Raw genomic sequence first — 11,338 nt, 5'->3', positions numbered from 1 at the left:
AGTTACTGTGGAGGGAAACGTTCCACATTTTGGGAAATGCGCTTATTCATTTTCTTGCGGATAATAATTACTCCACCATGTCTGCATGATGGATATATAGGAAGCTAAAGCTAGCTGCGGGCTAACTTAGCTTAGCATAAAGACTGAAACGGGGGAAACTGGAAGCGTGGCTCCGTCCACAGGGAGCAACACCCGCAGTTAGCCAGGCTAACCGCTTCCCCCGCTTCCAGTCTTTATGCTAAGCTAATTAGCCCGCTGCTAGCTTTAGCTACACATTTAGCGTACGAACATCCGATCGGTATTAGTCGAGCTAACAAATTAGTAAACTAGAATGAGCACTCGGTAGTGCGCTTACCTTCGCATATCACAAGATTTGGCATTGAATTATGAACATAAAAATTGACCGTGCTATGGTAAAAAGATTTTGACCTTTTCATGACCTTGGAAATCTAATCAAATGGTCCCCGGATAATAACTAATCATCCCACCAAATTTCATGCGATTCAAGAAGATTTTGACCTTTTCATGACCTTGACCTTTGACCCGATCGATCCCAAAATCTAATCAAATGGTCCCCGGATAATAACCAATCATCCCACCAAATTTCATGCGATTCGGTTTAATACTTTTTGACTTATGCGAATAACACGCACACAAATACACAGCGATCAAAAACATTACCTTCCGCATTTTCAATGCGAAGGTAATAAATGAGCGCATGTCAAACTTTCCCTTTCATTTCAAGAAACGTGGCCGCTCTATGCTCAATCATATTGTACATTGTTTTTATTATTTCATTTCATTTTTACAAGGGATGAAGAAATCAATTACATTTCAGAATCATTAGTCCCTGCGTCGTGAAAGCAGTTACTGTATTACATATTTTACAATGTTTTACCAAAAGGTGTATTTTTGTGAAACTCGACAAGTATAAAGTGCGGCAGCAATGAGACAACAGTCAGAGTTCAGGAGGATTAGAGTGCAGGAACGTCAACAGCGACTTCACGGCATCTCTTGGCCGATTGACACGACTCAAGAGGATCCGTCCGTCTCGGTCATCAGACGAGTGCAGCACAGGGAAGCGAGACGAAGGGACGACACGGGTTCTGCTCGAAATAGAGACTTTGAAGACCATGTCGTCAAGAGTTGGATCCGTAAAAAAAAAAAAAAGGCAGCTTCAGCAACATCGGTGATTTTCACATAAATAAACTAAAAACATGTTTTATGGTCCCAATGCGTTCGCGTCGGCATCTGGATTCGGCCAGGGTGTTTCTTAGTGAACAAAATATGCAACAAACTAAATTAAACATGAAAAAAAGTGACATGGCAAAAGTGAATTCCCTTTTTAAACATCATTTGATCGATTATCCGTGTAAGCTAATCATTGTGGATTTATATAAGTTATAGTTATTCGTCAGGCCACAAAAACAAAGTGAAATGTCTGGTTTAAAATTAGCACTCATTTCCAAAACAGGAGACACAAGATGAGACACACAACTAATGAATTCATATTCAGGATCAAATTCTACTTCATCATGATCTATAAGTGGGTCGGTCCCTTTCTTTATCCAACCGAGAACTTTTACTTTCTTGTGAATTTCTCTACATCTTTTTTAATGCCGTAAAATACCTCAACGTTTGTTTGATATTAATTCCCCGTGACCAAAAGGGAATATGTACCGAACGCCGGCCTTAAAATGTGCTCTACAATATCAGCTAAAACGGGTAAACGGCTTCATCAAGATTACAACAACAAGAAACTTAATTTTCCAGTTATTTCAAGGTTTCAATGTATTGTTCTGGCTGAAGGACAACTAATTACATTTACATCTAAATTCACATTGAGGACACATAAATATAATTAATAAAAAAGCACAGGCTCGCCGGAGAAGATATTTTCCCTTTTGGCTGTAAGAGGAGATTAATCTTAGACAAATACGGAGTTCTAGAAGAGATATTATATTGTGTCAGAACGACTATCCTGGTTTAAGTTGCAGTTCTGCAACAGTTGTTGTCCCTTCGGTCCAGTAACTCCGGTCCAGTAGCAAAATATTTCCCAGAATGGAAATAAAGCACGGTGGTGATTTGTCAGTTTTAAGGACAGGAAGGCCGCACAAACATGACAAGTAACCGATCGTCAGGGTTTCTAGATGCTTCCACTAAAATATAAAAGTGTTTCACTGACCTCTCCCGTTGAAAGCTTCTCGCCTGTGTCAAGTTAACAGTATCAACAACACATTACCACACCTAAAAGCTACGTCACATGTCCACAGGCTCTGGTTCATCTGTGCATAACTGTAGCGAGAGGAGAATTTAAATACTTGGGAGGTTTAAAAAAAAAAAAAAAAACCCCGTCATTCTAATAATTTAGTGAACTTTGAAGCTTAGACACCAAGATCTTTTTGAACCCCTCGGACCCATGTTAGCGTGCTGCATTTCAATTATTAGAAACACGTGTAACATGTCCAACAGCTTTACACACAGTGTGCACGCATAGGTTTCAGGAGGCTGACCAACGCTCCACCTCCCCACACGTTTCTAGAACCGTGCAACATTAGAAACCCTGGATCCTCTTATTTCGGGGGCTCGTTCGTCTTCAAGTGCCGTTGGCGTAATCCCTCGGTGCGCCTTTACCTGGCATTGGGTCGGCTCTGGCGCTGCTGGGACGACTTGCCGAGGTGTTCGGACAGCCACTGGCCACAGATGTTTTGCATCACGGAGTCCTGCGCTCCCTCGGCGGCCTGGAGGACCTCCCGGACCAACGGACCCGCTCGGCTCGGCTCCAGCTTCACCGCCAGCAGGTACGCGGGTCTCAGCTTACTGCACAGCAGGTAGGCTTTGATCTGCAGGCGTGGGAGGAGAGGGAGAGCACAGAGTATTTCTTCTTTGATACAACCGTCTGCACAACAACGAGCACTGATTTCAGAAGAGAATGTTCTTGTTGTTGCTTTGACATTCTCGGGCAATTCATTCTAGTGTGGGGGCGAGAATACGAATATGCAAAAGTTCAGGATGACCCGAGAACGAGGCCATTGTGACTTTGATATAATAATAATAATATAATAATAACTTTATTTATATAGCACCTTTAAAAACAATGTTTACAAAGTGCTCCACAGAGAGTCAAAGCAAAACAAGTGGAATGGCAAGAAACCAATATTACATTCAAAAGTATATATTAAAATAAAAAATTAAATGGAAAATAAAAAAGTAAATTAAAAACCAAATAAATTAAAAGCAGACAACTAAATTAGGGGAACCAATGTTCTGCATAAAAAGACTAGCTCACTTAAAAGCGGTTCTATAAAAATGGGTTTTAAGAAGTGATTTAAAAGAAGTTACTGATTCTGATATCTATTTAAAATGATACAGTGTCTATCAGAGCATAATAACATGCGATACACTACCTTGCTCTCTGTGCTCTTGGTCTCCAGAATGAGACTCTCCAGCTCCTTGGCCTAAATTTAGAGAAAGGACAGCAAAAAGTCTTCATGACCCACGTGCTGGAAATCGCCTGCAAGCACTTTGCGCTCGGGAAATAAAAGACACAGAGCCGACATCACGGAGCCACGTCACGGCCGTGATCGGTGATCAGAGGACACTCGGGAGCCTCTTCCATGTCCGTACTCACGTCAGCCGGTACCTTATCGGCGATGGAGACGCAGCTGAGGATGAGGGCGTCGCAGTCGTTCTTGGTGGCGGTGCCCGATTCACCGACGCACTTGAGCAGCTGCCGCACGGCGCCGTACTGCCTCTGGCGGACGAGCCTTTGGCCGGCCCGCACGTACACGGCCTGGGCCTCCAGCTGGAAGTCCTGAGGCAGGAAGAGAGGGCGAACACTTTCAAACAACTGTTACACTGAAATACACTTCCCAGAAGAAGGTATTCGTGTGTCTTTTGTTCGTTTTTTAGTGAAACAGTTCATGAAAGCTGACTCGGAATGTTCTAATGCGAGACGACGAAAGAAAATCTATTTAATCTGCCATCACTGACGGGCAAATGGAAACGGACACACACACACACACACACACCCACACACCTGTATGACTCGATATGCAATGCCAAAACCTTCTTCTATGTTTTTGCCTCCAAGCATCACCTGCAATGACAAAAATTAAAGATATATTACCTATTTTAAGAACACATGCTTGATAGTATGTTCATATATATATATATAATATGCATGAAACACAGAAAATAATCAGGCCTTAAATATTTAACATTATATAGACATTAGTTCTTAATACATTTATTTTAATCATTCAAAGCGCAGTAAAAAACTTTGGATTAAACATTCAAAACGGAGTTGATACCCTTTAAACAAATATTTAATAGTACCTTGAAATATATGTACTCCCAGATCTCTGATCCAGGGATTTAACGCATGAATCATTAAGGTCAATAAGGTCGCGTGCCATTTTAACAAACTTAAAAATCTATAATCCACTTTCGAAAGACGAAGTCAAGTTCTGGGATAATCACAACCGGATCCTCACTTTGCAGGCAACCTCGACTTTCATGGGGCTTCCTCCAAACAGTGTGGGCGGGGGGCTGGATCCAGGGGACTCGGGGGAAGGCGTACTGGTCTTTGGCGCCTTGGAGGCGGCCGCGCTCTCGCAGCGCTGCAGGAAACGGGTCACCTCCAGCTGAAGCTCAATCGTGTTCATATGCCTACAAAATAAGGCAGGACAGGTCCATACTTAGAAAAAAGAAAAGTCTATTTGATAGCTGGCAAAACATATGTGAATCCAAAGTTGTAGTAATAATACTAATAATATTATTACTATAAAATCGAATATAGATGTATTAAATAACCTGGACACGTCACTGGACGACATCATCTTCCTGAACGAGTTGACCTGAGATCTTTTCCTTCCAGCTCCCCGACCTTGTTGCTCCTGGAGGTATGTCCTCAGGTGCTCTTTGGCTCTGACCAGCCAGCGCTGTACAAGGTCAAGTTCAAAGGTCAAGATCAACTTTCTCATATGGGAAGGGAATTATTTTATTTTTGTTAAAGTTTTGCAAGCTGCCTATACACCTGCTGTTCTCCCAGTTTGAGGTACGAACTGGCTCCATGAGTGAAGAATCGGATACAGGTCATGGCCGCCCGCACCTGATCCTGTCCAGGTAGACAACATTTTACATGACAAGGAGCATTTTTAATTATCTCTAAAAAATATAACACCACAACATCAATCTCCGATATAACATTATGAATTTAAAACAAATATAAAATATGTTGGGGAATTCTTTGGGCATTTTTGCCATTATTAAAAAATAATATATATATAAATAAATAAATATATATATATATTTAAAATTAAATATTTTTGTCAGTTGGAGTTAAGCCACAGAGCATGGACCTTTGTTAATTTTCCTGGCTTGACGTAAATCAACCTCATGAGATTTCTTTTAAAGCATTAAAGAGTCTAACTAACCATCATGAACTGCTGGAGCTGGTAGAGAGTGTTGTAGTATCCCCGCCGCTGCAGGAACTGGCAGGAGGCGATGAGGTAGCGGCTGCACGAGTCCTGTCCAGGGTCAAGTTTTTCCAGGATGCCCTGCAGCATGCCCAGCCGGCCCCGCTCCAGACAGGGCTGCAACACACCCTCTACAAAAACCTCGTCTGGGCACTCCTGAGCAACGAGGAAAGCCCCAAAACACGTGTTAAACATATGTAAAATATCCCCCTTAGAAGAAGAACAAGAAGAACACAAACAAGAAGAAGAAAACATGGTTTTTCTGTCGTTGACCTCTCAAATGCATTTTTCAGTGTCCCTTTGAACCCAGACAGTCCATTTGGTTTTGTTTTTAATTCCAACAGTAGACCATATACATTTACTCGCCTCTGTCAGGGCTCCTGGGAGTCACCCGCCCTCTTCAATAAGGCAGTTACAAACCGCTTGTAATATAATGAGGACCTTTTGATTGCCTCCCCCGCACAGGAGCCGTGTTTCAAGCAGACACAGAGACCCGCTTCAACCACCTTGGACATGAAGCAATCCTCCCCGAGGTACAGTTTGTACTACAAAAAGGTAAGTCTTTGTTTTGGTCATCATGGTCCTCCACAAGTTGACTCGGTTATCACACCTCGACTTATCAAATGTAACTCGTAAACGTGGCAATGTTCTTAACCCTGCATCTTATCCTCCAGGACCTGAGGGATGGCGAGGAGCTTAACGTGTTGGCAGAGCTCCAAGTTCTGTGCACTCCTCGCCTGAACCTCTCTGAAACCTCTTTGTCTAACCGCGACCTCATGCTCCATGTCGATGGGTCCGCCTCACATGACCCATCCACAGGAACTAATCGTGTTGGTCTTGCTGTCGGGCCTCCCTCGGGTCTGGTTCCCTCCCTCACCGCTGCTCTGCACAGTTCAGGAGGATGGTTCGGACTATGCACAAAAACAGTGTCAAGCCTGCAGGTTTTCCAAGAGTTGAGCACGTGCTTATGTATAGACCCGCTCTACAACGCCCGTGGCGTATATATATCTGTCTGTCTTGGGACCACGCCACCAACCGAGCAGCACTTCTGTCTGTCACTGTCCTAGAACGCCCCATCCTTGTTCACAACCTATACAACTCCTTGTGACTTCTTCTCTTTAAATGTTCTCTTCTTCAGACTCCTTGTGACTCTATAACTGTGCCTCTTCTCGAAGGAATACATTATTTAAAACTAGAACGGGCACTCGGTAGAGCGCATACCTTCGCATATCACAAGATTGGGCATTGGATTATGAACATTTTGGCATTAGTTACATGCCAATTGGATAGAAATTGACCGTGCTATGGTAAAAAGAAGATTTTGACCTTTTCATGACCTTGACCTTGACTTTTGACCCGATCGATCCCAAAATCTAATCAAATGGTCCCCGGATAATACCCAATCATCCCACCAAATTTCATGCGATTCGGTTTAATACTTTTTGAGTTATGCGAGTAACACGCAAATAAATAAATAAATAAATGGCGATCAAAACATTACCTTCCGCATTTTCAATGCGAAGGTAATAAAAAGATACGTTCCGCTTTACGATATTCGGCATTCCGGCTTAAAAAGACTGGAATAAGCTAAATAACAAAAGAGGATGACGATAACATTTCCCGGTACCGTGTAGTTCTCCGTCAAAGTCAATTCAATGAAACGCATCTATTTAAAACCTCGAAGCGTGTTTGAACGCCATTAACCACAACTTCGCCTCGCCTTGTTGAGCAGGTACGTCAGAGCCTCCGTGACGCAGTCGTGACGCATGTAGAAGCCGATCAGCGCCGCGTGCGTGCCGTATGTGTTCAGGTAGTAGAGACACTCCTGGTGGTGGTGGCTTCTCTGCGTCGGACCTTCGGGTCGATCCACGGGAGCGGCTTCGCGCAGGACGTCCTCCAGCTCCCGCAGGGACGCCAAGATGTCCTCGCCGAGAGGCTGACGCACAAACGACGCACAAAAGGTCAAGGATATACACGCATGACGGAAACGGCTGCTTTTGTGAAGAACAGTTCAAGCCAAACTGACCAAGCATGGAAAAGACTGATGGCTTTCATTACAAATTAGAGGAGGGGTCAAATACTCAGGGGTAAGATTTGGATTTTGAGGGGATTGCAAATACAGATGCAGGGTGGTGTGTACACACTTACAAGTAAAAGATAATTAACCCTGCTGTTACCTTAGGGTCAATTTGACCCCATTCAATGTTTAATGTCGGTGTTCTTTGGGGTCAATTTGACCCCAGGCTGTTTTTCACTGTGTCAAACATATAAGAAATATCAACTTTTTTATGTATTTCAAGGGCTATTTAGGTAGTCAACAAACAAACATAAAGTACCTCACACTTAAACTTGGAAAACAATATTAATTCAAATAATTTTCTGGAGGTTTTAGTTGCTGGGGTCAAATTGACCCCGAGGGTAAAATATGTCAGTAAATATAAAGGTAACAGGAGGGTTAAGGGGGTGCCGGGGTTGCTATTTGTTGTTGTTGTCTTTTTGTTGTTTTTTATTGTTGTTGGGGGTTTTTTTGGAGGTGGGGGAGGGTATGTGTGTATATGTATGCGTGTGTATATGTATGTGTGTATATGTAAATATATATGTATGTATGTGTGTGTGTGTGTCTGGGTGTAGGGGTATGTATATGTGTGTGTATATATATGTTTATGTTTATGTCTGACATTTTTATACTTGTTTTATGTTTATATCACTGAACAAATAAAAAAATGTAAGTGACAAAAAAAAAGGACATACACACACAAGTAAGGGTAAGAAATGTTTTCCCCACATGTAATTCATTCTAGTTTAACCCTCCTGTGTCAAACCTACATACCCAACATACCCTTTTACTCAATGGGGTTCATTAATAAACCCATTAATTAAATATTCCAAAAAATATATTTTTCCCAAGTTTTGTGTGTTTGATTGTTGACTTTTGTTGTGTTTAAACTAAAGCTAATTAAAATAAAATAAAAACCCCCCCCCAGATACAATACTTGTATCTGGCGATGAATAAATACGAATATTAATTAAAAAATGATGATCCTGGACCTCAACTTTGCGAAACTTTTTTTGTTTTTTTTGTTTTATATTACTTTAAGTACATATTTTTATATATAATATCACCCACCCTAACAACTGACAAACAAGTTGTGTACTGATGACAATGAAAAACATACCATTTGAATTTTACCCCCCAGTTCCCCCCAATAAATTAGGAAAAGTCATGGAATGTGAAGCAAAAAAACTGATGTTAGTAATTTGTTTAGAGAACATTGAATGGGGTCAAATTGACCCCAAAGATCACAGGAGGGTTAATAAGATATAGCTTATTGTAGTGGTGGCTGTTGATTAAATAGGTGTTACTCTCTCACTTGTATAATGTCTTTGCACTCAGTTTGTGCCAAAGAGGTGCACGTTGGGAAATGTCTAAACTCGTTTAAAGAGTAGCGCACACGCACGGCGCGGCGCATACCGATGCGTTACGGTCGAGGCCTCCGATGGGAGCAAGTCCCTGCAGGCGGCAGAGATAAAGACATTTTCCTACCGTGGCCAGACCGGGTTGCACAGTGTTCTCCAGGTGCTGGACCACCTCCTGCAGCAGTAGCGGACCCTTGTTGAGCTGGTTGCGATCCACCGGAGCCTTCAGGAAGCGGGCAAACTTCTCCCTCGCTCCAGAAAGGTTGCCAGCCTTGAGAGACGCCATCCCCCACGCCTGCCACACGCCGCCAGTGTCCAGGCCGCTCTTGGTAGACACCTGGAAATAAAGACAAGCAACCAGTCTCAATGAGAACAGCTGCGGAGTTTACGTGTCGACATTCATCTCATTTGAACCATTAATCTGGTTGAGCTGGTTAATGCTTATCAACCATGGTAAATGGTTCGTTAATAAGTTGCCTAACTACATGAATGTTTTTGTGCACTATGATCTGACTGCTGTTTTACCACCATGAAAAAATAAATCATGTTGCTAACACTGATTTATGGATTTATACGCATTTACACATACTTAACAATCCTACAGCAGTGTTTCATGAGGACACTTCCTTATACTAAATATTGCTCTTTGAATAGTGTTAGGTTGTAATAGTTTAGTTTGATTATGCACATGTACAGAGGAAGTCTAATGCTTGAAATTAATACATATAGAAAGATATTATAATAGGAAATATTAGGGAGAATATTGATATTGTTGTTAATGTGTTGTAAAGCATAGGGGTACTGTCTACTCTATGCAAATGGAAATAATGAATGTATGTAGCATGTGAGTGAATGTTAGTTTAGTAATTCAGATTGTCGAAGCCGGTTGAAACCCGTGAAGTGACTTTAATGCGGACAATATCAGACGGGACTTTTATTGTGAAAATACTTGTCTAGCGACTTGACCGGAAGTGACGTTTTGACCGTCATGACATTTGACCCCTCCATTTTGATAGCGGGACTTTCATCCAACAGGAAGGTGTTAGAGGATGGACTCACCTTCGAAAAGTACGGGATTGGCTGATTTTGGGACTAATACTCTGTACTGGAGAAATATCGTCCATATTTGGTCTTGACTCGGGTCCTTCGAGGCTGGCTCCTGAGGAGCCCGGATCACCACGAAACCCACGATCCTGAGCCTTAATTGTTTGTTTACACTTCTTTCCATTAAATATTGTTAAACTTAATTCACGCGCATCTGGAGCCTGATTTCCATCATCTGCGAAGTGCCCAGTTTCAGTTGCTCTTTGAATAGCCTCGAAGGGACACTGCTCTACTCATTAAATGAGATGTTTATGACTGAAGTTTACACAACAGAAGAACAACGGGGTTATACAGGCCGACTTATGAAACAGAGCCCTGGAGAGTTGGGTATGGTGTGATGAAGCATGACAATAACTGAAATTACAACATTTTAAAATGTTATTTAAATGAACCGCAGATTGCCTCACCTCCACTGCTAACTGGTAGTGCTCCGCCTCCAACAGCTGGTTCCGGAGACGTGTGACAGCAGAAGTCTCCAGGATGTCATCCAGAGAAGGGATGAATTTGTAATTGGCCGTCACGAGAATTTTGAGCACGTCCACTTTGCTGATGTAACTGTGGAAAGAGAGAATAAAATAAAATAAAACATGAGTTGTGTGTGAGACGGATGAGAGGAAGAAGGCCAGCGATCACTCTGCATTAGTCAGGGTTCATACACATGTTGACCCATGGATTACAATGATTTTAAACCGAATTTCCATGAGTATACCAAATGACACAATTAAAAGAAAATTAAAAGAATAACTATTTATATAAAAGCGTATTCTTTTAATCAAACTGCGTAAATGAACATATGAAGATAACACATTTCCATGACTTTTCCCAAAAACTTGTCCAGGACTGGAAATAATCATTTAAAAGTTCCATGACTTTTCCAGGTTTTCCATGACCGTACGAGCCCCGATTAGTGACACATAGGATAATGCAATCGGTATCATTATGTTTCGATCAGTTGGAAGTAATTTCACAAATGTCCTTGAAAATTCAGCTCTCCTGAGCTTCATGAGCCTCTTCAGCTCATCGATTTGCTTTTACACTCACAGGTTTCTGAAGTTGACCATCGAGAAGCCAAAGTGTGAGAGAGTAAAGATGAGTATTGAATTTCTATCTGTCAGGTGGCAAAAAATTAATATGTGATGGTTTTGTTGAAATGTTATCGATAACAACTTCGTCAATCTCTAAACTCATCGGCTATCTGTCTGACGACAAATAAGCTTCTATGTTCAAAGGGCTACATTTCTAGTGTTGTGAGTCTGTGGTTATTTAATGTCTAATCTTCTTATTTTATTATTCTACCTTCACAAGGTGTGTTGTCCCTGTTCAAATGAAGTGTGCTT

General features: G+C 41.8%; 1 protein-coding gene across 5 annotated transcripts in view; it reads right to left on the bottom strand.

Annotated features, from left to right (window-relative positions):
- Window positions 1-768: 768 nt before the first annotated feature.
- zfyve26 (zinc finger, FYVE domain containing 26) overlaps window positions 769-11,338 on the bottom strand; it is a 32,095-nt gene continuing 21,525 nt past the window's right edge. For 3 of the 5 annotated variants that reach the window (XM_056427221.1, XM_056427224.1, XM_056427222.1), the window contains 12 exons: window positions 10,409-10,556; window positions 9,025-9,234; window positions 7,201-7,416; window positions 5,439-5,636; window positions 5,039-5,119; window positions 4,816-4,943; window positions 4,497-4,671; window positions 4,040-4,099; window positions 3,632-3,814; window positions 3,408-3,458; window positions 2,635-2,843; window positions 769-1,122 (listed from right to left, as the gene is read on the bottom strand). In XM_056427221.1, the coding sequence (XP_056283196.1) occupies window positions 1,059-1,122; window positions 2,635-2,843; window positions 3,408-3,458; window positions 3,632-3,814; window positions 4,040-4,099; window positions 4,497-4,671; window positions 4,816-4,943; window positions 5,039-5,119; window positions 5,439-5,636; window positions 7,201-7,416; window positions 9,025-9,234; window positions 10,409-10,556 (1,723 nt within the window). In that variant the 3' untranslated portion in view covers window positions 769-1,058. Of the gene's footprint in view, window positions 1,123-2,634; window positions 2,844-3,407; window positions 3,459-3,631; window positions 3,815-4,039; window positions 4,100-4,496; window positions 4,672-4,815; window positions 4,944-5,038; window positions 5,120-5,438; window positions 5,637-7,200; window positions 7,417-9,024; window positions 9,235-10,408; window positions 10,557-11,338 lie in introns of those variants that run through there. The other 2 variants (XM_056427223.1, XM_056427225.1) reach the window with 2 other exon arrangements.

This window comes from Pseudoliparis swirei, chromosome 11, assembly GCF_029220125.1.
Source record: "Pseudoliparis swirei isolate HS2019 ecotype Mariana Trench chromosome 11, NWPU_hadal_v1, whole genome shotgun sequence".
NCBI lineage: Eukaryota > Metazoa > Chordata > Actinopteri > Perciformes > Liparidae > Pseudoliparis > Pseudoliparis swirei.
The sequence above is the reverse complement of the archived record's forward strand: the minus strand, read 5'-3'. Positions and strand labels throughout refer to the sequence as shown.